Source organism: Heterodontus francisci, chromosome 22 (assembly GCF_036365525.1).
Source record: "Heterodontus francisci isolate sHetFra1 chromosome 22, sHetFra1.hap1, whole genome shotgun sequence".
NCBI lineage: Eukaryota > Metazoa > Chordata > Chondrichthyes > Heterodontiformes > Heterodontidae > Heterodontus > Heterodontus francisci.
The window spans coordinates 65,190,762-65,217,888 of NC_090392.1; the positions used below are offsets into that span (position 1 = coordinate 65,190,762).

General features: G+C 41.9%; 1 protein-coding gene across 7 annotated transcripts in view; it reads left to right on the forward strand.

The window, feature by feature from the left end:
- LOC137381396 (neural cell adhesion molecule 1-like) overlaps positions 1-27,127 on the forward strand; it is a 538,973-nt gene that overhangs the window by 315,313 nt on the left and 196,533 nt on the right. For all 7 annotated transcript variants that reach the window (XM_068053931.1, XM_068053932.1, XM_068053933.1 and 4 more), the window contains exons 2-4: positions 8,701-8,775; positions 24,144-24,356; positions 25,054-25,197. In XM_068053931.1, the coding sequence (XP_067910032.1) occupies positions 8,701-8,775; positions 24,144-24,356; positions 25,054-25,197 (432 nt within the window). The remainder of the gene's footprint in view (positions 1-8,700; positions 8,776-24,143; positions 24,357-25,053; positions 25,198-27,127) is intronic.

Genomic DNA, 27,127 nt, shown 5'->3' on the forward strand with positions numbered 1-27,127 from the left:
ACTAATCAGTTTATTATTGCCCTCCCCCCCCCAAAAAAAAGTCTTTTGATCCTGAACTCCCCCCGAGCTTTATTAACTCTGACCTTCAACCCTTTCCCACCATCCCCTCAACCAATAGCAAGAATTTTCCCCGCCCCACCCTGAAAACTTCACTCCTTCCCCCTCATCACCAGCGTTCCGCCTCAAATCTTCGAATGGAGATCCGAAGGCGCGGGAGTTCCGGCAACCGGTCGGAATATCGCAGCGGGCTGTCGCAACAAGATAAGTCATTGTGCATTAATTAACATTTATTTAAATATTAATTTTCCGTCGCCAGACCGGGTTTGGGGGGGGGGGCCACAAAGTCTCACGCCGCTGGTAATATGGGGCGGGGCCTTTCTGGCGTCGAGGCCGACGGCGGGCTTCTCCCGGAGGTATTTTCCAGACCGCCTTGCCACCACCTCTAACGTCAGGGTCTGGTAAAATCCATTAATGTTATTTGGGTGAGCTGTTGGCACCTATTACACCTCCACAGATGGGTCAACCATTTTAAGAAAATGAACATCTCTCAAAACCTATGTCTTTGAGCTAACATTTGGTTACCTCTACAAATCTTATTCCCTGCCTTGTCATCCATATTTCATCTGCCTATCAGTAAAATGCCTAGCTGAATATAAACAGAAGTCATTGTATCAGAACGATTTAACCTGTCCAATATACACGTTCTTTGACTACAGTTTAGAAGCGAGAATCAGTACACATGTATTCTTTGTGTTTTTGAAACTTGCATTATAGACATTGTTTATAATTTTATCTTCTGTAAAAACAGCATCCCATCATTTCATAATTGTTCAGTTGATGGGCTGGTAAGAATGCAAGATATCCTAAGGGAATGCTGATCGCCTCAGGTATAATGATGTGGAATAGTAGACTGAAGGTTCTGAACACTAAAAAGAACAAAAACTTATACCATTTGTTTTCTTTGAGTTTGATGTGTGCAGAATGCATGTTATAATAAGATGACAGTAATGGTGATAAAAGTAGAAAATGGACCCAAATTCTTTGTGTAGCACCATTTACAGTCAGTGTAGAGAGTCATCTTTGCAGCATTCTGATACAGCACATTCAGTAGTATATTGACACTTCAACATTTTTACCGACATGTAAAATGTTCCTTGTTGCACTTTCTAACCCATATGCAGTCCCAGCGTGAATGGGACAATTTAACAAAGGTAGACACGTTCCTGAAAGGAGTGGAGGCAATCCTATGCATCTCCTGGTACCTGCTTCAGTAATACACTATCAGAAGCCTGGAAGCAGGTCAAAAATTTCCTCTTTATCTCTCAAATGGAAAATAATCGGCTGGCTTTTACATTTCGACAGCGGACATAAACAATGGCAGTGCGCCCGCGTGGACCGCATGTCGTGGGGCCGCTGCGATATTGAACGCAGCGGCTGATTTAAATGGCCAGGGCGGACAGCCCCCCTACCCCCGGATGACTTGGAGTGGGTGGTCCGTCCCCAGCAATGGTTTCAGGCACTGACGCCATTTTTAAAGGGCTTCGAGCCCAACATTGCAATTTAAAATTTTAAGGGACATTGTTTTTTAAAAATTAAATAACTTGATCCTGACACTCCCACCACCCCCAGTAACCATAGAATTAAGTACCTGCCCTCTTTTCCCCACCCGCCAAAACACTTAACAGGTGCACCTGACCTCCCCCCCCCCCCCCCCCCCCCAAAGTTCATAAACTTTAAACTTTACCCCTTCTCACCATCCCCTAGACCTGATGTCGCTCCCCCACCTCCTGCACAGAGAAACATACCTGCTGTCCCCTCCCCACTAGTGTTCCTGCTTCAGATCTCCAAATGGAGATCTGAAGGCACAGGAGTGCCGGCCACCGCCACGAATATCGGAGAGGGACGGATGGCGGGTTTGGCGCCACGATGCCTCACCACCGCTGGCAATATTGGGCCGGACCTTCCTGGCGTTGAAGCCCATTGCTGGAGGTATTTTATCTCCCCAACCACCCCCACCCCTGCCAAGACCCCCGACATCAGTGGGGGGGCGGGGGGGTTGCTGTAAAATCCAGCCCGCTGTGCATTTGAAATGGGAGGCAGCTTACAGAGGAGGAAAATAACCTTTACAATAAAGTGACCTGCGTGAAGGAGAAAATCTATTCTTGAGAGTTTATGACTACAAACTTGAATTCATAATTAATAAATGAAAACATACCATCTTAATTCTAGCGCCTCTTCTAAAAACTTTAAATCATAGTCATGGAACAAGAGTTATCATCCATTGCGAACAGTTATTGATGAAGTGTCCTGTCAAATCAGTGCATGAGTGCCATTTGTGTGTGTGCACTGATGGGCAAAAAGCCCAAACCTGGATGCACACATGCAGCTGCACATATCAAATTGGAAGCCGGATGAGGCGGGTAGGCGAGTTGCCTTGTGTGAGAGGCGCTTGGCAGTCAGATCTTACAAGTTCATAACCCCAAATTCATTCAAACTGAGCTGACGTAACACCATCACAGTCTGTTGGTTTTTTCTCCCCACGTGTTGAAGTTAATATTGTAAGACTGTAAGGTAGCCTTAAGCATATTTTTAAAGTGTTTTCTTCTATTTGTTTAGGAATTCTGAAATTATTTGACAGAAAAACAGTCATAAATATAAACCTGCCTACTTTTAGCAAAATAAACTATTCTCTGTTCCACTAGTTCCCTGTCTGCCTGCAATTTAAACAATAAGAATTCTTAAAACAACATGCAGTGCCCCAGATTAGATTAAGGATGAAATTATGTCTGTGGTAAGAGATGATATAATGAGAAGTAGGCAGTGGAGACTTTATGAATAGAATTAAAAAATAGAAAATAATTTAAAACTTCAGTGGGAGTTGCATATAGGCCCCTTGGTAACAGTCGTGAAGTGGCAGAATGCATTAATGCAGAGGTTAGACAAGCATGTAGTAAAGGCAGAGTGGTTTCAATAGGGGATTTTAACTTCCATGTAGATTGGGTTATTCCGATGAGCTCATGTCAGAAAGGTAGCAATTTTTTTGTTTACAGCAACATGTCCTAGAATCAAGAAAGGGCAAGGCCATATTAAATGTAATAATGAGTAATAAGATCTCGTTAACACGCTGAACATTTATCTAATAGTGACCATAATATGACTGAGTTCAATGTTGTGTTTGAAAGGAAGAAAGGCAAAACAGCTAATATTCTAGATTTAGGTAAGGCTGACTTCAAAGGGATAAGACAGACTGTCCACAGTAACTGGGTATGTCTGTTAATGGGTAAAATGACAGAAGACTAGTGGGAGGAGTTGAAAAAGAATTTAACATGATAGAGAACCAGTTTATATCCGAGGAGCAAGAACTCTACTAGCCATGGATGATTAAAGAAGGAAGGGACAACATAAAATGAAAACAAAAAGCCTACAAGCATGCAAAAAATAGCACAGACCCTGGCAAATGGGAGAGATACAAAAGTACAGCACAGGATGACAAATGCAAAGAGCTACAAAAAAGGAAGTATGAAAAGAAACATGCAAGGGATATCAAAATCGGCACAAAAAGTTTATAATTATATTAGACAAGAAGAAGAGTGGTTAAGAGCAATGTGGGCCCCTTAAAAACTGATGATGGAAATATAAATAAAAGTAAGGTAATGGTGGATGTTAAATAATTACTTTGCATCAGTATTTACAAATTTTTTGAAACCGTGCTTAAAGTAGTGGACAGGGGAATGTCTATTGATACTTATATGGATTTCCAGAAGGCATTTCATGAAGGCATTTCAATAAGAGACTGTTAGCTAAAATTGAAGTTTGTGGAATTGAGAACAAATTATTGAGCTAGTTTGGAGATTGTCTCTTGCCATCAGCCAGAGAACAGGGAGAATGGGTAGGTACGCTAATTGGCAAGATGTAACTAGTAGCATCCCACAAGGATCTGTTTTGGGATAGAGAGTCACATATCCAAGTTTGCCGATGACACATGGAAGCATAAAATTGCAAAGATGTTAAAAGACTTAAGTGAATGGGCAAAACTGTGGCAAATGGATTTCATTATCGGCAAGTGTGAGATCATCCACTTTGGAGCTAAAAGGGGTAGATCTAAATGCTGAAAAGCTAGAGGCAATGGCAGTCCAAAGAGACTTTGGGTCCATGTACATAATTAAAATGTGATGGACAAGTGTGAAAAATAATCAAGAAGGCTAATGGAATGATCTCTATAGCTAGAGGACTAGAGTACAGGTGGTTAGAAATCATGCTATAGCCATTATAACAAAGCCCTGGTTACATCACACCTGGAGTACTGTGAGCAGTTTTGTGCACCATAACTTAGGAAGGATAGATTGGCCATAGAGGGAGTGCAGCATAGATTTACTAGAATGATACCTGGAATCCAAGGGTTAAATTGTGAGGAGAGATTATGCAAACCAATGTTGTATTCTCTGGAACTTGAAGATTAAGGGTGATTTGATTGAAGTTTACAAGATATTTCTACTCTCTTGGGAATCTAGATCTAGGGGACATAGCCTAACAATTAGAGCCATGCCTTTCAGGAATGAACACAAAAGCCGAATACTGGGGATGCTGCAAATCTGAAATAATAGAAAATGCTGGAAATACTCAGCAGGTCTGGCAGCATCTCTGGAGAGAGAAACAGAGTTAATGTTTCAGGTCTGTGACCTTCCATCCATTCCCTCCAGAGCATTTCTCCACAGATGCTGCCAGACCTGCTAAGTATCTCCAGTGTTTTCTGTTTTCTTTCCGGATTGAAGTTAAGAAACACTTTTTTACATGCAAAGGGTGGTAGAAGTATGAACCCTCTTCCTCAAGTAGCAATTGATGCTGGGCCAGTTGATCATTTTAAATCTGAGATTAATAGGTTTCTGTTAACCAAAAGGTATTAAGGGAAATGGAACAAAGACAGGTACATGGAGTTAGGTCACAGATCAGCCCTGTTCTCAATGAATGAAGGGGCTAAATGGTATGCTCTTTGCTCCTGAGCTCCATCCCCGACAAACTGAAACGCATCCAAAACTCTGCCACACAAGTCCCATTTTGTGTTAAGCTCTTCCTACTTATCACCTTACTGACTTACACTGGCTATCTGTCATCCACTGCATCAAATTTATAATTGCCATCTAAAATAAATGCAAAATGCTGCCAATGCTGGAAATACTCAGCAGGTCTGGCAGCATCTATGGAGAGAAAGAGAGAGAGATAACATTTCAATTCAGATATTATTCTTGTAAGTCATATTCAACTCGAAATGTTAACTCTGTTTCTCTATTCACAGATGCTGCCAGGCCTGCTGAGTATTTCCAGCACTTAGTGTTTTTATTTATTATAATGGCCATTGTTAGCTACAAGTCCTGTGACGGCCTTACCCATCCGACTTATGCAACCTTCTTTTAAGCCTCCTGCGGTCCTTTGAATCTGGCTTAATGTGTATCTCCTCCTTTATGCTCCATCATTCAGCCCTCTTTGCAAAGCTCTGGAGCTTCCTTCTTAAACCTCTTCATCCACTTTTTAAACCTTCTCAAAGCCCATCAATTCCACCAAGCTGTTGGGCAACTCTGCTATAAAGGCTTGTTCCTTTGTCTGTGAAGTATCTTATTTTTAAAAGTCTTTTTAAAAGCACTATATACATCTAAGCTGTCTGTGAATTCTTTATTTGCAACTATGATTGCGATGTTTGTGTATAAGTTGAGGGGTTGCTATACCTGTTTTTAGTACTCAACCAAAGCTAAAATGGGCCAAACTGACCAGAAGAGTGTGTTGTGTTTAACTGATTCATAAATTCCAATTACATTATATTGCAATAATTGTATAGAAAAAAATGTGTAAAAAGTATGGATTTGGTCAAATTTTTTTTAGGTCATTGAAAATTCTGTGGTTGGTTGCAATTAACGTATTATTGCAGGAAACCAGAAAACACAACTGTTATCTGCTGTGCATTTTTGAGTGTCACATATCCTGGAAATGACAGTGCCGTTATCTACAAATGTTTAATGAACACATGAAATTTCTTTCTCCACCCCCCATTATCTGAAGAGGCATTAAACACTCTCATGATAATGTCACTCATAATTTCTAGGCTGTTGTTTCGATGGAATTTCAAGTTTTATTAAATTGAAAGCAGTGAACATTTTTTCTTACAAAAAAATTAATTATTAATCAAGCGCATTTTATTGTGTCGACAAATTAAAATGGTAACAAATACTAAATCCCATGAAATGAAAGTATTCTATAGTAGGTGAAATATTGGTCAGTATGTGTTATTTTTCATTGTGGAACAAATTATAAATAGCAATTTTATGGTCAATTTTAAATTTTAAAAAATGACAGTGAGGGGAGGGCGAGTGATGCTTCAGCATTGCCTTTTCTTCCTCCTTGTGGAAGCTCTGTAGCTTCTGCTTAGAGTCTCACCCTGCACATGTTGCAGAGGTCAGAAACTCAATATGAGTGAGTGTCATGGATGCAAAGAAATTATACATCAACTGATGGCGGTGCTAAGTGTTGTCATTTGAACAAACCTTTCTGTTCATGCAAATCTTTGCAGATTTTCAGAGTGGTTTATTTTGTGAAGTTGTATTTCTGCTTGTGTTTGTGGACCTACTTGGAAACAGTATGTGAATTGTATCCTGTAGACGAGGTGCTTATAATTGTCTTTTTGTAATGCTACACATATTAGTTATTATTTGAACTGACCATAACGTTTATTAATTCAAGTATTTATGACTCAGCACAGCTAATACAATTTCAGCTGTAGTTAGTTTTCACCGTTAACAGAACACTTTGTGAAATATCTTGTGAGCTGAAACATTATAATAACCTGAAATTACAATGAATTATGAAGAATCCTTTTTTTTTGCCCATGTTAGATTTGGGATCAGAAGAGACTGTTGTTTTCTAATTGCTATGTTACCCTCTCTCTGTAGAAGTTAATTACAGTACTTAGTTGAGGAAAGTAGCTGCCCTGCAAATAAATGAGATCAGAGACCAAGTCCTTTCATTGTACAGGTTGAAATAACAGTCACTACAGCAACCAACAGCACAGAAGAATCGCTTTACCCAAGGGAGAATGTACACATACCCTCATTACACATTCACTGAAGAAATAAAGGCATCATACCTATCCCTGTTGCCTTGGCTAAATAGCCAGTATGATGAAATGAAAACAGAAGACATTCTATATGTTGTTGAAAGAAGCAATATTCCTTCAGTCAGCTTATGCAGGCTAAATGGTACATCTGAATTGTATGTTTCATGAGTAGATTATCTGAGCAGCACTGAGACTCTATGCTGTAGCTGAGCTCTGTATCCTATATTCAGAATATTAAGGCAGATTTAATGATTTATAAAATGATATTTAATTGAAAAAAGATATTTTCAGAATGCTGAAAACAAAAGAGAAGAAAATTGCTGAGCTACACAACACTTGCTGTGTAATGGATGTTTTCTACATCATCTGGCCTGAGCTGTCTTAAAAATTACAGTTGGTTCAGCCGTAAGTAGATCATTAGATTTGATCACAGTATTTCCCTTATCAAACCCGCTTCCTTCCTGTAAGGAAATGACATTAATGAACAGAACCAAACCAAAAAAGGATTGGCATTTGAAATAAAGTCCCTAAATCACTTCTATGTGAAGTTTATATCGAATAACATGAAAGTTAAGCATCAGGATATTAAAACATAATTTGAAAGGTCGTTTGCTAAATATAAGTAAATGGTAGAATTATGCTTTATAAATAATATTTCTGCCATTTTTATCTCCTGCTGTATTGGTTTGCCATCTCCGCACAATTATGCTATATCCAGAAGGGGGAGTGATGTAGCTGATGGTTGTCTGCTGTTCATACCATTAAAGGTCACTACTTGTTGCTTTTGTGCTCTTCTTACAGAGCAGGATTGCAGAGGTTTGCCAATAAATTCCCAACTCATTTTTAGACCTGGCAATAGTATGTGGGAAGAAAGTATATATTATCTGGAATTTCCAAGGGAGTAACCTCTTGGGAGATCAATTGAACTCCCAGAAATAGTTTAAAATGGCCATTTCTCCAGATTTTCTGCCAATCTTCAAGAGATCTGTTGGAAATCAGAAGAAATCTACAGAATTTCATGGTTATATATAAGTTGGAAAAAGATTCTCTCCTGAAGAGCATCTTTACATAACATTTAACATGATGCATTGCCTTTTGATTTCACATGAGTAACGTATCAAATCCATGGTCAGTGAAATCAGCAGTCACAGTGGAATAAAATGGAATAAATATCAATGGAATAAAATATCAAATACTAATAAACATCTTTAATTTGTACATATAGGAGTAAATTTATTGATTCAGTGCTCCCTGTTTGAGTCAAGCTTGAAGGGAGCACGGGTCAGAGATGAGGGCTGTAGGTGTTGCAGCCCTATAAAGACCATCAGGTTTTTTCCCCCTAATTTGTGTATTTGTGTGTTTACTTACCAAACTGGTAGTCTTTGTTTATTTGTGCCTCACTGGTACATTAATTCTTGTGTCTAGCCTTTTGCCTTCCATTCACAATGGAACATCAGATGGCATCTTTTTAACGGTAAAACGGCAATCGTGCGCGTGTGTTTTTCACATGTCACTGTAGTAGCCTGTGCATGTCTAGCTATCACGCTGGTAGTGTCGGCGTTTGCTCATTTGTCTCACTTTTGTTTTTCCTCTTTCAGCTGCACTGCAAGTTGATATCATGCCTCCCCAAGGAGAAGTCAGTGTGGGAGAGTCCAAATTTTTTCTATGCACAGGTAAGTTATGGCATGTCAAATACTTACACTAAGGTGAGCAAAACGCCTACTATAAATCTATAGCACACAATAACAGATTATTATAACTGTAGATATTTCTACAGTAGCAAAAGTCAAGTATAGCAGCATATCCAAAAAACGAGGCAATGTACTCTTAAATTATTTGATGACTGGTCAGCACCACAAAATGTGTGATAGTGTGAAGTGAGATCTGTCTACCCCGCTTCAGTGAGCAGGCCACCTATCTTTTGTTTGATACTATTTGCTGACTATGTACATGTTGCTGATTTTTTTTTTACCAACCCAAGGCTATTTGACTCACTACGGAAAATGCATCCTCTGTGTACAATATGTAACTACATCTTCAACTTCTTCTAAAGAATGGGTTTATAATTTAGATGCACTGTTTTCCCTCTGTGAATCTTAACTGAATGTTAAGTGTTGTCTATAATAACGAGGCATAGTTTATCAGCACTTGTTCATCACCGTGTACTTGCTGTAGATTGATAGACAGCACTACGATTGTAAATAACCAGTTCAGAGTAATTCCAGTACAGAGATATTGATTATAGTGCTGCGCTGCCCTTCTGGCTCGACACGCTGACACACACTTATTTTATAACCACAAGATAGATTAAGATAAAGAAGGTTATTCAACCCATTTTATCTTACCCTTCCAGAATACTAACCTTCCCCTCTTCCACAGCTGTGTCTAAATGTTTCTTAAATGAATCCATCGCCCTGGCCCCAACCACAGTTCCTGACAACCCTGCACTGTATTTGATCTGTCTTTGTAATGGAATGCTACCTGATGTCTCTCTCAAATTTGCCCTTCACAACCTTAAAACTGGTCTCCTCCTACTGCCCTGGCATAGTTCAAAGTACTGTTTTTGGTTTACTTTCTCTATCCCACCTTTTTGCTGTTCTCTTGCAACTGGGGGCATAATGTCAGCTGAAGCAGCGTGTGGACCTTGGGGCTCATGTTTCAATCGTAGCATTTGCCAAGGACAAGCTGAAGCTTGAGCTGGGTTCAAGCCAAAGTATGTGAATCCACGTGGCAGGGATCTGAGTGGCCAAACCTCCTCCTCCTACTGCAGCGAGTGACACGCAGCAAAGGCTGGGGCATTGGTTAGAAACCAAGGCATGCATTGCTTTCCCAGCATGGAATGAACACAGACAAATTGTATGGGAACCTTCAGCAACTTTTTTTTGCCAAAAACAGGCACTGCTCGATCCAATTTCCAGGCTAAAGACTTTCTCCATAACTAATATTGTATTGCTTCATCCTGCCACGTGATTCAGTTCTCAGAATTCTAGGGTTGAGGACATTTGCATCTCCAAAATATATATAAAATGTATCAACAGCTCCTACTTCTGGTGAAGTGCCTCACTTCAAGCTTCTACATTTCATTGTATTCTCTGACCATCACCATGGGAAATTTGCTACTAATAAATTGGACATTTTGTATATTTATTTTAAGATACAGCACTGAAACAGGCCCTTTGGCCCACTGAGTCTGTGCTGACCCATGACCACCCATTTATACTAACCCTGCAGTAATCCCATATTCCCTACCACCTACCCACACTAGGGGCAATTTACAATGGCCAATTTACCTATCAACCTGCAAGTTTTTGGCTGTGGGAGGAAACTGGAGCACCTGGTGAAAACCCACACAGTCACAGGGAGAACTTGCAAAGTCCGCACAGGCAGTACCCAGAATCAAACCCGGGTCCCTGGAGCTGTGAGGCTGCGGTGCTAACCACTGTGCCGCCCTTTATATAGGAAGTATTTCCTCAAGTATGCCACTTCCTACAACTGCTACTGTGCTTCCTGTCGCTCCTCTTTATCACACATCTCGATCGCGCTTAATCACAGCCAGGTATGCTCGAATGCAACCAAATGTATTTGATTATACCTGTTTAACTCATTTTGGCACGTGATTAATTCCTAGCTGTGGTCCTCTCAAAGTCCATCTCGAAGCCCCATTAGGTGCGCTGAACCAGTGGGAACAAAGATGTTGAATTGAAAATAATCTTGCATTCAACAATTTTATCAAGCTTCAAATAACATAAAATTATTTCAAAAAAGGGTCCATATGGCCCTTGTGTTTTTTTTTGCCATACTCTGCAATCCTAATCTCTCTCAGCTTGCTTAGTTTGGGCCGGTCGCTTTTAAATCACTTTGCTGTGGCCTGTGGTGCTTTGAACTGCCTTACTGTGGCCTCGAGCCACTTCCCCTGTGGTCGTCGTCTTTTTTCAACTCACTTATTGTAATCCACACTAACTTGAACAATGACACAATTCTTGGATTGATATGACGTTCACAAATATCTCAAGCTTCACTATTGTAGTGTATGTCATTTTCATTATGTTAGGAGTTTGTATCTCAGTCCAATTCTATTGTTTATGTAGATCATTTTATTTGAATGGACAGATCTTTGCTCTCAAACTGCAATCTGTTAAGCCTATACAGAATACCATTACCAGGGTCCTATATTTCCCTGGCCATTGTGCACTCATTTATTTTCTTTGCGCCCCTGTTGCATTTTAATGAGTTCATAGATTTTCACACTGTCTCTAACGGGCATTAGCAGCAGTAATTCACATTGCATTCTGATATTACAGGTAAGCAACGCCACTAAAAATATAAAGACAAAGGATACAGTAAGCGAAGCTCTATAAGATAATTCACAGCAACATGTGCAGTCAGAGATTTCTGCAACTTCTACAATGACACTGATGGAGAGAACACAATAACAGATAAAACACATTATCAATCATATACTTAGACCAAAAGCATAATAATATAAGTAGGATCAATAGTCCAAAAGCTAGTAAAGCAAATAACATACACAGGCCATCCTAAATAGAGAAAAATAACTTGCTTCGAGCAGAACAGACTTCTCACTAAATGAGGAAGTAATGGGCACATAAGAAAACAGAAGCATCTTTCATTCAACCAATAAAGAAACCACAATGTCCTCCAAGAACACTATCAGATCAGCTTGTTTTTCCCCCTTGACCGCACTCTAAGTAATAAATGTTTATGAATGAGCTGTAGACGATGACACAATTCTTGGATTGATATGACGTTCACAAATATCTCAAGTTCACTATTCTAGTGTCTGTCATTTTGATCACAAGATTATGTTAGTTTGTATCACAGTCCAATTCTATTGTTTTATGTGGAGCACTTTATTTGAAGGGACAGATCTTGGCTCAAAAACTGCAATCTGTTAATCCTATACAGAATACCATTACCAGGGTCCTATAAAGAAATTGAGGATTTATACTAGTGGTTTTAATATTTGTTGCAATCCAAATTTTGCTCTCTTGAACTTAACCAAATGTTCAAACCCTTGGCAGGTCTAATCTTAACTTACAGTGAAATAAGAGAGAGGAGAAGACCCAGGAAAGAGCAGGCTGTTCTTGAACATCATTCAATTCCAGTTCTTTCGCACAGGCAAAAATAGGAACGATAAGTTACACGATATTTAACACTTAATCAGAAAGTGCATGTGGCATTCTAGCTCATAAGCTATTCCACACACGTGTGAAAAGTCTGTAAGGGAATGCAAACCTATAGCATAAACCAAATATCTCACTTGGGACTGTAATTTACAGGCACTTTTATAGTCACACAAGACCATAATTCAAGAGTTATAAATCATTTGTACTCCTCGAGGAATACCCAACATTTTAATAGTGAGGTTTCCTCTTCAACATTGATTAACGAGAACCCAAAGAAGACATTTTCTCCTTTTCTCCTCCTTTAGCTCCATCTGTTCAATTTTCTTTTGTGCTTTTGAGTATTGTACTAGACAAGATCACAGCACAGTGCTGTACTATGAGATATCACAGTGGTCACTTGGTTCATTGATATCGACAAGATATATCCGACATTGAACCATCTGTAGGAACTGCCTCACATCAAAAACACACGCTTGAGACTCCTGAAAATCACATTATAGGAAAGGTTTTCTGTTTGGCATTCCTGAAGCATGCTGGGAATATACATCAAGTGCACCTCCAGCCGTGATTTTCTGGTCAATAAAGTTAATGGGTGGAAAATCGTGGACTTGGGGTGCATAATTTCCAGATATGCATTCCTAGCGTGTGCTAGATGTGCTGAAGTGGAAAATCTCCCTATATATGTGCTACATGTAATTAGATCTAATATAAACAATCAGATTGGCCATGTGAGATTTTGGCGTAATTTATTATTGATCCAGTAGTGAAATTTAGGAAATTTTAAAGAAAAATAAAGCTTAAGATTTGGTGCATAAACATGCAGTGAATTATGTTTATTCAATATGGGATGAATTAAATTAGGCAGAACAGAACTACAGTTTGAAAAATGACTGCGAAATTTCAACTGAAGGTTTGCTTATGATTGAACAAAGCCTGTTACATGTTCAGCAAATTAGTTAGAAAGGAAGTAGTGATTTTGTGCATTAAATGCAATGCTCAAAACATGGAAATTGCTCATTAATTTAGAGGTTTTTTAGAATGTTTGATTGTTTATGAAGCAGTCTTAAATTGGACATCACCTTCTCTAAATATCCCTCAGTTTCCTTAATCCATATTACAAAATTAAATAATTTAAAAAATGTGTTTGGTGAGTAGACAGTAAAATATTTTGCCATATTTTTGAATACTTCTAATTTCAGTTTACGATATTCATCACAATGCATTTTTCAAATGCTCTGCCACAAAATCCGTGGCATATTTTAAAAATTAAAAGGCACATGGCATGCCAGATATAGGGTTGACAAAACCTAATGAATCCCTTTCTCCTGAAGGCACTGACAAGGCCAGTGACACTACAATCAGTACTTTCTACTTTAAGAAACAGTCTGATTGTAAATAGAGATTCTGAGAGACAGTCTAAGAACCTCTACTTTTCCCCAGTACTGTTAGGCTGTTGGAACTTGCAAGCAAATATGAAAGTATTTGCTATCCTCTTGATTACCAAACCTTTGTTGAGCAAATTGCTTCAGAGTTTTCATAATACATTGGATTGCTGCTACACCACTGCCTGATATAATACCATTAGTCATAGAGCGATTTGTGTTCGAATCAAAATGTTTCTTTTGATCTTCACTGTCAAACGCCTGGTGCTAGAAGATCAAAGGACAACTTTTGTATGGACTACTAGAGTGGCATCAAACAGTGTGCCTTTAAGCTTTGGTATTTCAAATTCATAACTTAATAAAAGATAAAGGGGGCTAAATTCAATAGCCCCCGTAAAGAAGCATGGGGAACACTAAGCATGATCAACCCACACCCGTCCAAAGTAATGCAGGCAGCATGCTAACTTAGTAGTGCCTACTCTGTATGTTGGCTGCATGCATCAGTAGGGGCCCAAAATCATAACTTCGTAGCACCACATAAAGCCAGCCTGCACCTCTTAAAGGGTAGGTGCATTGTGGCTGGAGCTGGCCCTTGAGCAGGAAGTACCATATGGTAGCATGATACTGGGTAGTAATCCAGAGGCTTGATCTAATGATGCAGAGACAGAAGTTCAAATCCCATCATGACAGCTGGAGAATTCAAATTCAATTAAATAAATCTGGAATAAAAAGCTAGTATCAGCGATGGTGATCATGTAATTACCAGACCCACAGCAATGTGGCTGACTCTTAACTGCCCTCCAAAATGGCCTAGCAAACCACTTGGTTGCATCAAACCGTCATGACGAAATTGTGATAAGGATACAACTGGACGGAGCACCCGGCATCAACCTAGCACTGGGCCCGACAAACCTGCAAAGCCCTCCTCACCAACGTTGGGACTTATGCCACAGTTTGGAGAGTTGTCCCACTGACTGTTCAAGCAACAGCCTGACATAAAGGTTCAGGTAGGAGAATTGCTCCCTGAACACCCTCGAGCACCCCCCTCCCTCCCCTCAACCATCTTCCAGCAGCTTATGCTATTATGCTTGACCTCTGTTCATTCTTCAAGTCGTGCTGTATACCAAGGGAAATGCTTAATAGTGCTTGTCTGGGAGCAACTGGTTTGTAGAGAAGCCTGCCACTCCCAGTAGACTTTTGCGATTTGAAACAACAATACAAAGCACCAAACACTTGTAGAATTATCACAACAACCAGAAGAAATCAACTAGCCAGAAGCCTATAAGTAGTTGATGATCCCTTTAAATAGCACTGGTGGTTTTGGGGGTGTTGGGAGTGGGGGGGGGGGGGGTTCCTTCCTGTTCAGCTGTGTGAGATTAAGAGAGAGAGAGCGTTAGCTGGGGCATTGAGCTCTAAAATGGTACTTCTGGCAACAAATCAGCATTGCACACTTCTAGAAGTAGTGATCTGCCTGCTCTGCATATCTCCAGCAGCAATTCACTCCGTGCATGCTACCGCCTTCACCAAATTGGCACTCGTCTTGATTCGCCCCACAGGTGTCTACGCTTGTCATGGATGCCATTTTGGAGTTCTAAGGACACTCGTAATGCCCAAAAAAGAGCCCATTTATCACTGGAGAGGAGCACACTGAAGAATGATGCAGAATTTCATTGATTCAAGGAAATATGTAATACTATGAAGTACAGACTAGGAAAGTCCTGAGTTTTATCACTGGGCTGTAACAGAGTGAAGTGGAGGCACGGTGGTTGATTCTGGTGTTTGTGAACCAGGGTCCCTGATGGAATTTTGTGTGTTTGGACACTACGAGGACTGGTCAGGGCTTTAGCCTACCATCTCCTCACCCCATTTGCTCCCCCCCCCCCCCCCCCCAAACCACCACCCAGCTGCACTATCAAATGCCATGCTGGTATTCATTGTGAAAATTCTTACATAAATAATGCTTGGCGACTGATGGCTCCTGTGGATTCAGGCTGCTGCCTGGGTCATTTGTGGGAGAGGACAGAAGAAATTTGGAGAACATTCCATTGCCTAATTGCTTCTTTTGTGAGTGAAAAAAGTATCATATGTAACACTAGAATATGTACATACAAACGTACGTTAGGGCATTCAACCACAGGAACAGGAATCCGCCATCAGCCCTCAAACCTGTTCTGCTATTCAGTTTGATCATGGTTTATTGGTACCATAACTCCATTTTTCTACCTTTGTTCCATATCCCTCAATAACTTTACCTAACAAAAGTCTATCAATCTGTCTTGAAAATTTCAGTTGGCCTCTTAGGGGGAATAACTCCAGAATTTCCCCTACCCATTGTGTGATAATTGTTGTCTGTCTTGGTGCTGTGCACAAGCTCACCAATCACACAGAGATGACTGATACGAATAACGTAGGTTCTTTTATTTGAAGACTCGGACTGTCGCATATAGATTACAGGAGAGTCCGCTACGCATGTAACATTGGAATCCAACACTCTACAGCTACAGGGAACATGCTGTGTGACATCACTTCCTTCTGCAATAATCACGCCCATTTTTCATACGTTCCCTTAAAGCCCTAATACAACAATAATGTGCTTCATAATATAATATTGCATACTAGACATAAACCTTTATAGTAAGGCAATTAAAATATTTCTAGAAACTTGTAAAATGGGTTTTCCATTATGCAAATCACCTTCATTCCCTACACTTCCAATTCCATGTTGTCAGTTTTTTAACTAAAAACAACAAACTCAAGGAATTCTAAACCAGGCTCCATGCAATGCTTCAATATCTGAGACCGAAAGAATTGCCTTACAAGAGCTGATCAATACCAATTTCTGTAGAAAATTGGCTAGTGTGGATCATTCAGTGATGAAAACCTAAAATCCTGGGGGAGGTTCGGAAATTGTAATTTCTTTTGCTGCAAAAGTGTTCTGAGATCCAGCTGTGCTATGCTCCTTCATAGCTCTGCTAGCAAGAAGCTTTATAATCAAAAAGCTTGGCCCCTAATATCTGCAGGCTGTAATCCCAATTACTCTAGAATTTGCTGGTGGACTCTCCATGCTAGGAGTTACCCTTAAGAGCTGATCTTGCTGGAGGACACTCAATTTACATAGGGCCAAGTTACGATGGCATGCAGGTTGGCGTGCATCTCTGGCATCCACTGAGTGATTTGCCAGATCTGGCTCTCTGAGGACGGCCAGTCTCGATGGAGAAAGCCAGCTGTGTATACACCAGAGCCATGGCAGCAGTCATAACCTGGATGGACTGCTCCATTATCCGTGCCAGGATGCACATAGCCACTGAAGGCTCTGCTAGATGTTTCCTCACCTGCTGCAGTGCCAGCATCTGCCGCCTTGGTGACCACTCCAGAGGCATATCATCAGCCCGTGGCTCAGCATCACTGCCGTCCCCCCACAGTCCTCCAAATGTTGGTGGCCTAGGCGCTCTCAGCATCTGACAGCTCTCTGGCTTTGTCAGCTCTCAGGCTGCGTTCACCAGATTGTGGTCCTAGGTCTACTCGTAAACAGATACCCACTGATGTGAGAGTATCTGTGCTGGTGAAAGTTGCGGGGGGAGCGATGTGACAGTGCATCGTCTGAGGCTGCCTCCTCCTCCAACGCACCAACCTGCATGCCATTTCCAACTCCATGAGCTTTGTGTAACAATGGCTTGGCAGGGTCGAGGCGTCTGAACTCTCCACCAGGTCCCCTCACTCCTCAGGTGAGCAGGTACAGGTGTGCCTTGAAAGGGCAGAGGAGTGGCTGCCTGATGCATCTGGGGGCGCCTCACAGGGCACTCCTGGTGTGAACAGGGGCCATTCAGCATCTCCAATCAGAAGCGATAGAAGAGGCTCCTGCACTTGTGCAGAGACCCTCAATGTGCCAGGTGTCTTCATGCCTCAAACAGCCAGAGGACAACAGCCAAGGTCATCTCAAGCCACAGGGCAGTAAGGTCAGCAGACTGCCCCCACCTCAGCTGATAGTGCAGGGGGAGCACTACATAGGAGCACATGGAAAAGATTTAAGAGGAGCACCTAACTGCACTCAAGCTTCACAGGTTACTTTTTGGCGTCAAGCAGCCTTGCAATCTTTTGTATCGGTTATCCCCAATCTCTTTGCCTGTTCTTTCTCATACAGGTCAAAGAGAAGATGATTAATTTGAAGATAATGCACATTCTATCACGTCCTTCAGTCCACCCCTAGTGTGGAGCTCCATGTGGCATGTTGTGGATACATGAACACTGCTTCGTGTTCGCCAGAGGCTCTCGTTTGCCCATCCATTAGGCCACTCAGTCTCTTGTATCTCCACTCCTGTCTCACCATCTGCGATGGGGTGGTCCCCATGTTGTCCTCCAAGTTCCAGTGCCACCTCAAGAGGGGGTTTGGGATGCCACCCTTTCGCATTGTGGGCTGTCTTTTCCTCCAAGCACATAGATGAGCATTGTTAGTCGCCTGACAAACATAAGCATCGCCTATGCTGTTGGTCACCAGACTGTCCATGATAGTGCCACATAAATGCCTCCTGCATGCAACCTCTCAAAAGGCAGTGCAGGAGTCAATAGTGATGGACCGAGGCCGTTTACTGATATGCTGCCATGCCTGTGACAGCCAATGCTGCTGCCTGGCTGGGTGGGCATGCCTTTTGTACTGATCTTGCATTTATCCCTAGTTACGTGAAACTGCAGAGTTAGCTGTGTGCTACACTCACCTTGGCAGAATGCAAAAAGTCATTGACCCTCTTGTGGCACTGAAGCCAGGTTTGAAGGACAACCCCACAGCTACTGACCTCCTCTGCAATCTCCATCGAGGCTTGCTTGGTTTGATGGGCCGGTCGTCTCCTCCCATCACAGGGGACGAGGACCTCCCTCCTTGCCCACGCAGCCTGGAGGAGAACCTGTAGGGAGGCACCAGTAAACCATCGGCCACCATGGTTCACAGTTCCGCCATGCTTATGTCTCCAATGCTGCTTGGGTCTCTGTTTTGGCACAGGCTGTTTCCAATGTTCCCTTTTATTCAGTGATGGCTGCCCTTTAAATATGGTGCCAGGAAATTGAGTGGTGTGACTTGACGCTGCCCACACCACATGAGTAGATGGCACCTCCATCTCCCGGCTGTTGTTTGGCCACCTGCCACGTAAATCGATTCACTCAGGTGCCCACCACCCATGCGGGAACAGCTTCTGCTTCCAGTGCCGAAGGCGGAACCTTGGGTCCGCTGGCAAAATTCAACACTTAATGTCACTCTGGTGAGGCTGAATAACCATGAGGTCTGCTATCCCTTTCAGCAATCACATCACAAAACTCCAGTCAATCAGACCTCATATAGTTCTTTCGACCAATTCATTCCAGAACTAACTCTCTGGTGTAATTCCTAGTCTGTTCAGCCACAGCAAAAACTAATCATTTTCAATCAAGATTATAAATCTATATATAAGTAACATATAACCATAACAATCCTTAGTCATTCCATTAGCATGCCTAAAATAACTTTTATTTCATAATTCACTCAGTAAATAGTTTAGGATTTTATAAATGTAAATCACCCTACTGCTCAGCACTCCCCTGATACTTCCCATTCAACAATGAATTTGGATGCTCCTTAGTCTTCTGCTTACTCCCTTCTGTGTTTCTTGTTTCAGTTCCTCTAACTCTGTTCTTTGTGAGCTGTCACGGGGGAAAAGGATATAGCCGGCAAAAATCACAAAGTAACAAATCCACAGCAGCAATGAACAAAGAACAGTACAGCACAGGAACAGGCCATTCGGCCCTCCAAGCCTGCGCCGATCTTGATGCCTGCCTAAACTAACACCTTCTGCACTTCCGGGGCCCATATCCCTCTATTCCCTTCCTATTCATGTATTTGTCAAGATGTCTCCTAAACGTCGCTATCGTATCTGCTTCCACCACCTCCCGTGGCAGCAAGTTCCAGGCACTCACCACCCTCTGTGTAAAGAACTTGCCTCGCACATCCCCTCTAAACTTTGCTCCTCACACCTTAAACCTATATCCCCTAGTAACTGACTCTTACACCCTGGGAAAAAGCTTCTGACTATCCACTCTGTCCATGCCGCTCATAAGTTTGTAAACCTCTTATCATGTCGCCCCTCCACCTCCGTCGTTCCAGTGAAAACAATCCGAGTTTTCCCAATCTCTCCTCATAGCTAATGCCCTCCAGACCAGGCAACATCCTGGTAAACCTCCTCTGTCCCCTCTCCAAAGCCTCCACTGAGCTCCAATGAGCGTTAGTAGATAAACAGAGAAATAGGGACAGTGACAAAGACAGAGCAAGAGAATAACAAAGAAAAATAGACAGAAAGGAGAGTTATAGACACAATAAGAACGTAACACAAATTAACGCACACTGACCACGGTAGAGCTATTCCAAGGGCCTCTAATTCACTTTGCAGTGCAGTGGGCAGATGAGTTGCAGCAGTAGTGAAATTTTTTTGACTCCCAAATGTGCTAGATATAGAAAGCACAGTGCTCCGCAAACAATACAGCTGAACTGTCTAACCTCAACCTCATGTGCCTGTAGCACACCCTTGAATGCTTCCAGGCTCCATGTCCACTTTCACAGATAAATAAAGCTTCAAAAACAACTGAATGACTTTGATGAGAAACAGAGCAGTAACATCTGTGCAGTGCAGGTCACCTATGCGAAACAGTACATTCTCCTCTCCTAATTATCCATGAGCAATGTCAGAGTGAATCTGCTAGAAATCATCAAGCAAAGCTGAATTTGCATTAAGATTACAAGGAAAGAAGCACTCTTGTATAAGACGAGTCCCATTAAATCTCCAAATACGTGCAAGTTACAGTAACTCAGATTTTCACTATAATGAGCATCTCACTATATCATGTTATTTGTGCACTTCAGTCTACCTTGAAAAATGGTAGATTGTGCCTTTTTAACTTCTTTAATATGCACCTTGCTAGACAATATTAGTCAATGCATCTTGCTGTAGATTGTTTACTATAGAAATTGATGTGAAACTCCACTATACAAATCTCATTTTCTTTTGCTCTTTTTCTCTCCTCTCACCTCTATGAAACTATCCTCAAGTACTGTTCTGAACCAGGGACAGGCACCAACATCCCCCTCTGTCTTCCTTTCTCCCCCTCCTCTCTCCCCCGCATTCACTAGGAACAGAAACACATTGCCGCTCAGCGCCGGCCCCAAATTCTGAGTGAAACCAGGGCGTTTGGAAAGCTGAGAAAGTGGACTGTCTGTCTTATTAAAAAAAAAGCTTGCTCTGGCTCAAAGTAGTCTTCCCTTTCCAGTTTTATCATTTGTTTCTGTGCACTATCCCATCTGTTCAGACATGGGCAGTGAGCAGCTGATTGAAGGCTCCAGTCTTCCCAGCATGCCCCGCATCTACCGTGCTCCGATTGGATGGAGGGTCCTGCGCGGGCAAACCATTTGCACTTTTGATTGGTGGGCCGGACACAAAACCTTGGCGGGCTGAAGGAACTAGCCCGATGCTCTGATGCCCAGATCCTCTGTAATTACTTCCGCTCTTGATAATTATAAATGTCTTGCTCCAAGTATTTAAACTTGGGTTTTAAACACAAGTTTAAAAACTTGGAGCAAGACATTTAAGATTACCACCGACCTCAAATTTTTACCACAGACATGCACGTTGCCGACCCCTGTTTTGAACAGAGTACCAGTTAACAAAGTGTTCGTGGCTTTTATTTTATATGATGTTCGGTCATTAAAAAGAATAAATCCAACATAACTAATGCATCAAAGTAAACAAATTACTGTTGGAGTACTACTTGCTTTGAAACCTATTATCATCGCTGTTGCTTAAAATACGGTTTAACTCGCTGAAATCTACAGAGCATGCCCAGGGCATTTGCTTGTGTGGCTATGGTCTGCTCTGATTAAATCCCACATGGCTTCACATAAAACTAAACAGAGTGGTTTTGATTATCTTGTTACCTCGACTTTCTTGCACGTGAAAACAAGAACCACAGGAAATAAGATAGCTGAGGTTGCCAGAATGAATTTTGCTGATATTTAATTATGAATTTCCTGAAAAAAACTAATGAACCTTTCAACAAAGAAGCACACTTTCTTTGGTAACACTAAGATGCAAATAGTAAACTGAACAGCCTTATGACCTTTCTTGTGTGGATAATTTTGATTGAGCAGAGTGTTTGGAGTCCTGCTATTGAGCAACATTTTCTGATAATTGCTGATTTTCTTCTATCTCCTTTTTCATTCTTCTGTATTTCTCAATCAGGGCAGATGGCCTACTAAGCAGATAGGCATCTCCATTGATGCCATCTCCTGGGGGAAAGATTGCACCTGGGCAATTTCCTCTACTGGAAGGAGGTTGAAATAAGAAACCACTTCTTCTAGTTAACAGATCAGTACTACTAGCCTCTCATACCTAACACATTTAGGACTGTTTCCATAAGGACTTCTCTTTTTTTAATATGCTCATTTGTTCACAATATGATGAGTTTATGTTCATGTACATATTGTGATATGCGACTAACAGTACTGCTATATGATTATTTCAGTTTTGATGAATGTGGTCTTGGCTCAACCTTCACGGTGATTTTTGCCCTGGGGAGAGTTAATGGTACCGATACTGTTTTTCCCACCAGAATTTTACCTTTATACTGCATTTTAATTTATTCTATTTAGAACTGGTTGTGTATCCATCAGATGTATATGGGCAGGATTTAGTGGAGTCAGCGGGGCTCCTGGTAGTGGGCCAAAAAGGTGGTGGAAAGCCTGTCTTGGCCATTCGGAGCACCACCCCCCCTCCCAGCTCTATTTAATGGTGCCCAGGCAACTAACAGTCCAGCGCCAGGATCCCCATCCTTTTAAGGACGGGGATCCCACCTCGAAGAACTGCTGGCCAATCAGAGGACCGGCAGCTCAGTAGTATTGGCAGCACCACTGGGAACGGTGGCTACTGCCTGGACTACAGGAGGCCTTGGAACCAAGCCCATCGCTGGAGACCCGGACCAAAGGAAAGTGAGTCGGGGCCAATCCAGCAGGCCCTGGCAATGGGGGGGAGGGAGGGTGAGCATTGAGTGAAGGGGGAGAGGGGTTCAGGGAGGTGAGTTGTTTTCTGCCAGGGATCCTTCGTGGGCCCCCCTCTCCCAAGCCTGCAGGGAGGTTGCCTCGTTTTACTTGGCAGATGCCGCCCCCCCCCACCCTCCACCCACCGCCCCCCTACCCTCCACCTGCCGCCGGCCAGCAGGAAGAGGCCCTTTATTGGCTAATAATAGACCTCTTAGGGGCCTCAATTGGCCTCCAGGCAGGAAGGCCATTGGCAGCCTGTCCCACCCCCAACTGAATTGTGGTGCAACAGACATTCCGCCCCCTCCTCCTGCCACAATTCCTTTGGCCCCCTTGCCTCCTAGCTTGTCTCCAGGGTGCCCGTTAAATCCAGTCCATATCTCTGCAGTGTAAAACACTCCTGGGCAAGATGAGTTGTACGAGGCCCACTGTCAAATCCCAGATATTTGGACTGTCGCTATGTAACACTCCGAAAGCAGAGAGCCTGAAATATATCTATTTTGGTTATAGTCTTTTGGTGCCTGTGTAGATGTGGAATTGACAACAAAATTGCTTTCGTGAAAAATGATTCCAACAGCTGCTGTGTAGATATAAATTTGTCTCTATTGTGTTCTTGCCCATCAAATCTACAATACTTTAGTCCAGTGAAAATTTAGGTTTAACAGATTTTAAGAGTAAAAATAATTTCCAATTCTAATCAGGAAACAGTTTCCATTTGCACTAATACTGAATGGCCCACAGTTGCACCCAGAGAACATTTATCAATGTAGATTGATAAACACGACATACCTTGTTATGTTCACTGTAATGCTAAATTCCAGAATCATATTAGCATTCTACAGATGTGAATCTGAAAATATTTAGAGTTGAACAACTATAATTGCATTGTTCCAGTTGTAATGTGGCACCTTCACCTAGTAAGTTAGGCATTTGTATTTTCAACAGTATTAAAATATGGGAGATTGCAACAGTGATTATTTTTGGTGATATCAGCAAATAAAGGTTTATTGTGTTCCTATGGGATTTTTCTATCCACCATTTAAATGGTTTGTCTACTGCTTTAAAATAATGGACAGAGGAATGTCATACAAAGGTTCAAAGCGCATGTCTTCTGATATGATGAACAATCATTTCTCGTCCAGGTTCTTTAATTTGAACAATATGTAATAAAAACAAACTATTCAACTATTTTTACATTCAAGTGATCATTATAACTGAGCAACAGAGGCACTGTAGATACCTTTTAGATGGAACCAGATTCCAGGCCACCTATTATTTCTAATGTTTCATCTGTAATTAATAATGAAATACTTTGACCATATCCATATCAATTATTACCTAAGGTAATTAACTAGAGCTTGATGCTAATCTAACATTTAAATAGTTGTTTTATTTTGAAAACAACCAAGTGGTCATATACTGATAAATATGTGTACTTCATTAATGGATTTAATTTTTTATTTCAGTGACTGGAGATGTCAGCACCATTTCATGGTATCTGCCTAATGGTAACAAAATTGACCCAAATCAACAACGGATTGCTGTTGCAACAGTAAATGAAGTATCTTCTAGTCTGACCCTCTACGGTGCCAACATCGATGATGCTGGCATTTACAAATGTGTGGCAACTTCAAAGGACGGGAACGAATCTGAGGCCACAGTTAATGTTAAGATCTACCGTAAGATATTCAGAAATTATTTTTGTATTTGGATAGGACTGCATTTAAAAATAAATCCTTTTGAATTTATAATCAACCCAATCTTGAGGCCCTGATCTCCTACCTGACCCTCTGATAGCAATCTCAAGGGTCCTGACCCACTTGACCTGTGGGCCGTTGCACCAAATCTTTGGCTTCTTAACTGATGCTGCCTCCTCTCTCAGCACCATCGCCATTATAAGGTCCGAGGCACAATAACAGGGCTCCTAGAACCTCACTATTTGTGCGAGGGTATTTACGCTGTTCAGGGGTAGGCCTTCCCAAATTTATACCTCATTGCAACTATTCAGGAACACAGGTTCCTGGAGGCTTTGTTTATCCAAAGTGAAAGTTATGAAGTTCTTCTTGAACAATTCAAAGGCAGCTATGAAAACCTCTGCATACACTCATTGAAAATAGTTCTTGCACTTTTCACTGCCAGCTAACACAAAGCTGCCAACCTGATCGGCACTGGCTTTCTTTCTTCAGTCTACTGTTATTTAACCTATTCAGGGTTGTAGTGATTTTTTGGTAAATATTGAAAATCAAAAAAGAATTTTCCTGAGTCACTGAGCAGGAGTAATAAAGGGAAAGAAACTTGGTCCAGGAGGAAGAATAAATGAACAAGAAAAATACAACCTTACTTAGTGTTTTGCACCTTTTGCTTTATTTTTAACAGAAAAACTTGAGTTCAGGAATGCTCCTTCACCACAAGAGTTCAAAGTGGGTGATGATGCAGTTGTCATTTGTGATTCTGTCAGTTCACCTCCACCTACCATCACATGGAAGCACAGAGGAAGAGACGTTGTACTGAAGAAAGATGGTGAGCTAAAAATAATGAGTGATCACTGTTTTGTGAAACATAAATCTGGCTAAGTAATATCTGTCACGTCATCAGTTACTGACCGACTAACTGCAAGTGAAAGCAAAATACTGCGGATGCTGGAAATCTGAAATAAAACCAAAAATCGCTGGAAATACTCAGCAGGTCTGGCAGCATCAGTGGAGAGAGAAGCAAAGTTAACGTTTCATGTCCGTGATCTTTCATCAGAACTGGCAAAGGTTAGAAATGTGAAAGGTTTAAAGCAAATAAAGTGGGGTTGGGGCAAAAGAGAGCAAATGGGAAGATGTTAATAGGACAGAGGGTCACAGAGAATAACTGACAAGGTGGTCATGGGGCATGGGCAAAGAGTGTGTTAATGGTGTGGTTAAAGTCAAAGTGTTAATGCAGAGAGGGTGGTAAATAACAGAAGAAAAGCAAAAACATGAAAAAGAACAGTGTGCAGGTACATGGTTTAAAAAAAAAAGTGTAATGATGAAAGAAACTAAAATAAAATGAAATAAAAAAAATACAAAGTAAAACTAAAAAAAAAAGGGGGGGGCCAATCATGCTCTGAAATTATTGAACTCCATATTCAGTCCGATAGGCTGTAGCGAGCCTAATAGGTAAATGAAGTGCTGTTCCTCGACCTTGTGTTGATGTTCATTGGAACACTGAAGCAATCCCAGGACAAAGATGTGGGCATGAGAGCAGGGGGTGGTGGGAGGGGTGGCAGGGTGGTGTTGAAATGGCAAGCGACAGCAAGCTTGGGGTCATGTTTTCGGACTGGGCGGAGGTGTTCCACAAAGTGGTCACCCAATCTGCGTTTGGCCTCCCCAATGTAGCGGAGACAGCGTTGTGAGCAGCAAATACAGTATACTAAATTGAAAAAAATACAAGTAAATCGCTGCTTCACCTGAAAGGGGTATTTGGGGCCTTGGATAGTGAGAGAGAGGAGGTAAAAGGGCAGAGATTACACCTCCTGCGATTGTATGGGAAGGGGGCGAAGTGTCGGGGTAATGGAGGAGTGGACCAGGGTGTCGCGGCGGGAATGATCCCTTCGGAATGCTGACAGGGAAAGGGAGGGGAAGATGCATTTGGCAGTGGCATCATGCAGGAGGTGGCGGAAATGTCAGAGGATGATCCTTTGGATGTGGAGGCTGGTGGGGTGGAAAGTGAGGACAAGGTGAACCCTGTCGTGGCTCTGGGAGGGAGGGGAAGGGGTGAGAGCAGAGGTGCAGGAAATGGGCCGGACTTGGTTGAGGGCCCTGTCAATCCTCGAGGATTCACCCCCACTATGGTTGATAGGGCCTCCTTGACACACTGATCCACTCCTCCATTACCCCCAACACCTCGTCCTCTTCCCATGCATTTGCAGCAGGTGTAATACCTGCCCTTTTACCTCCTCTCCTCACTATCCAAGGTCCCAAACACTCCTTTCAGGTGAAGCAGCAATTTACTTGTACGTCTTTCAATGCAGTATACTGTATTCGCTGCTCACAATGCGGTCTCCTCTACATTGGGGAGACCAAACGCAGATGAGGTGACCACTTTGCGGAACACCTCAGCTCAGTCCAAAAATATGACCCCAAGCTTCCTGTTGCTTGCCATTTCAACACACACCCCCTGCTCTCATGCCCACATCTCTGTCCTGGGATTGCTGCAGTGTTCCAGTGAAAATCAACGCCAGCTCGAGGAACAACACCTCATTTACTGATTAGGCACACTACAGCCTATCAGACTGTACATTGAGTTCAATAGTTTCAGAGCATGACTGGCCCCCTTTTTTATTTTGTATTTTTTATTTCATTTTATTTTACTTTGTTCCATCATTACACTTTTTTTTTAACCATGTGCCTGCCCACTTTTTTTTCATGTTTTTGCTTTTGGATAGGGCTTTCATTATTTTGTCATTTAACAGCCTCTCTGCACT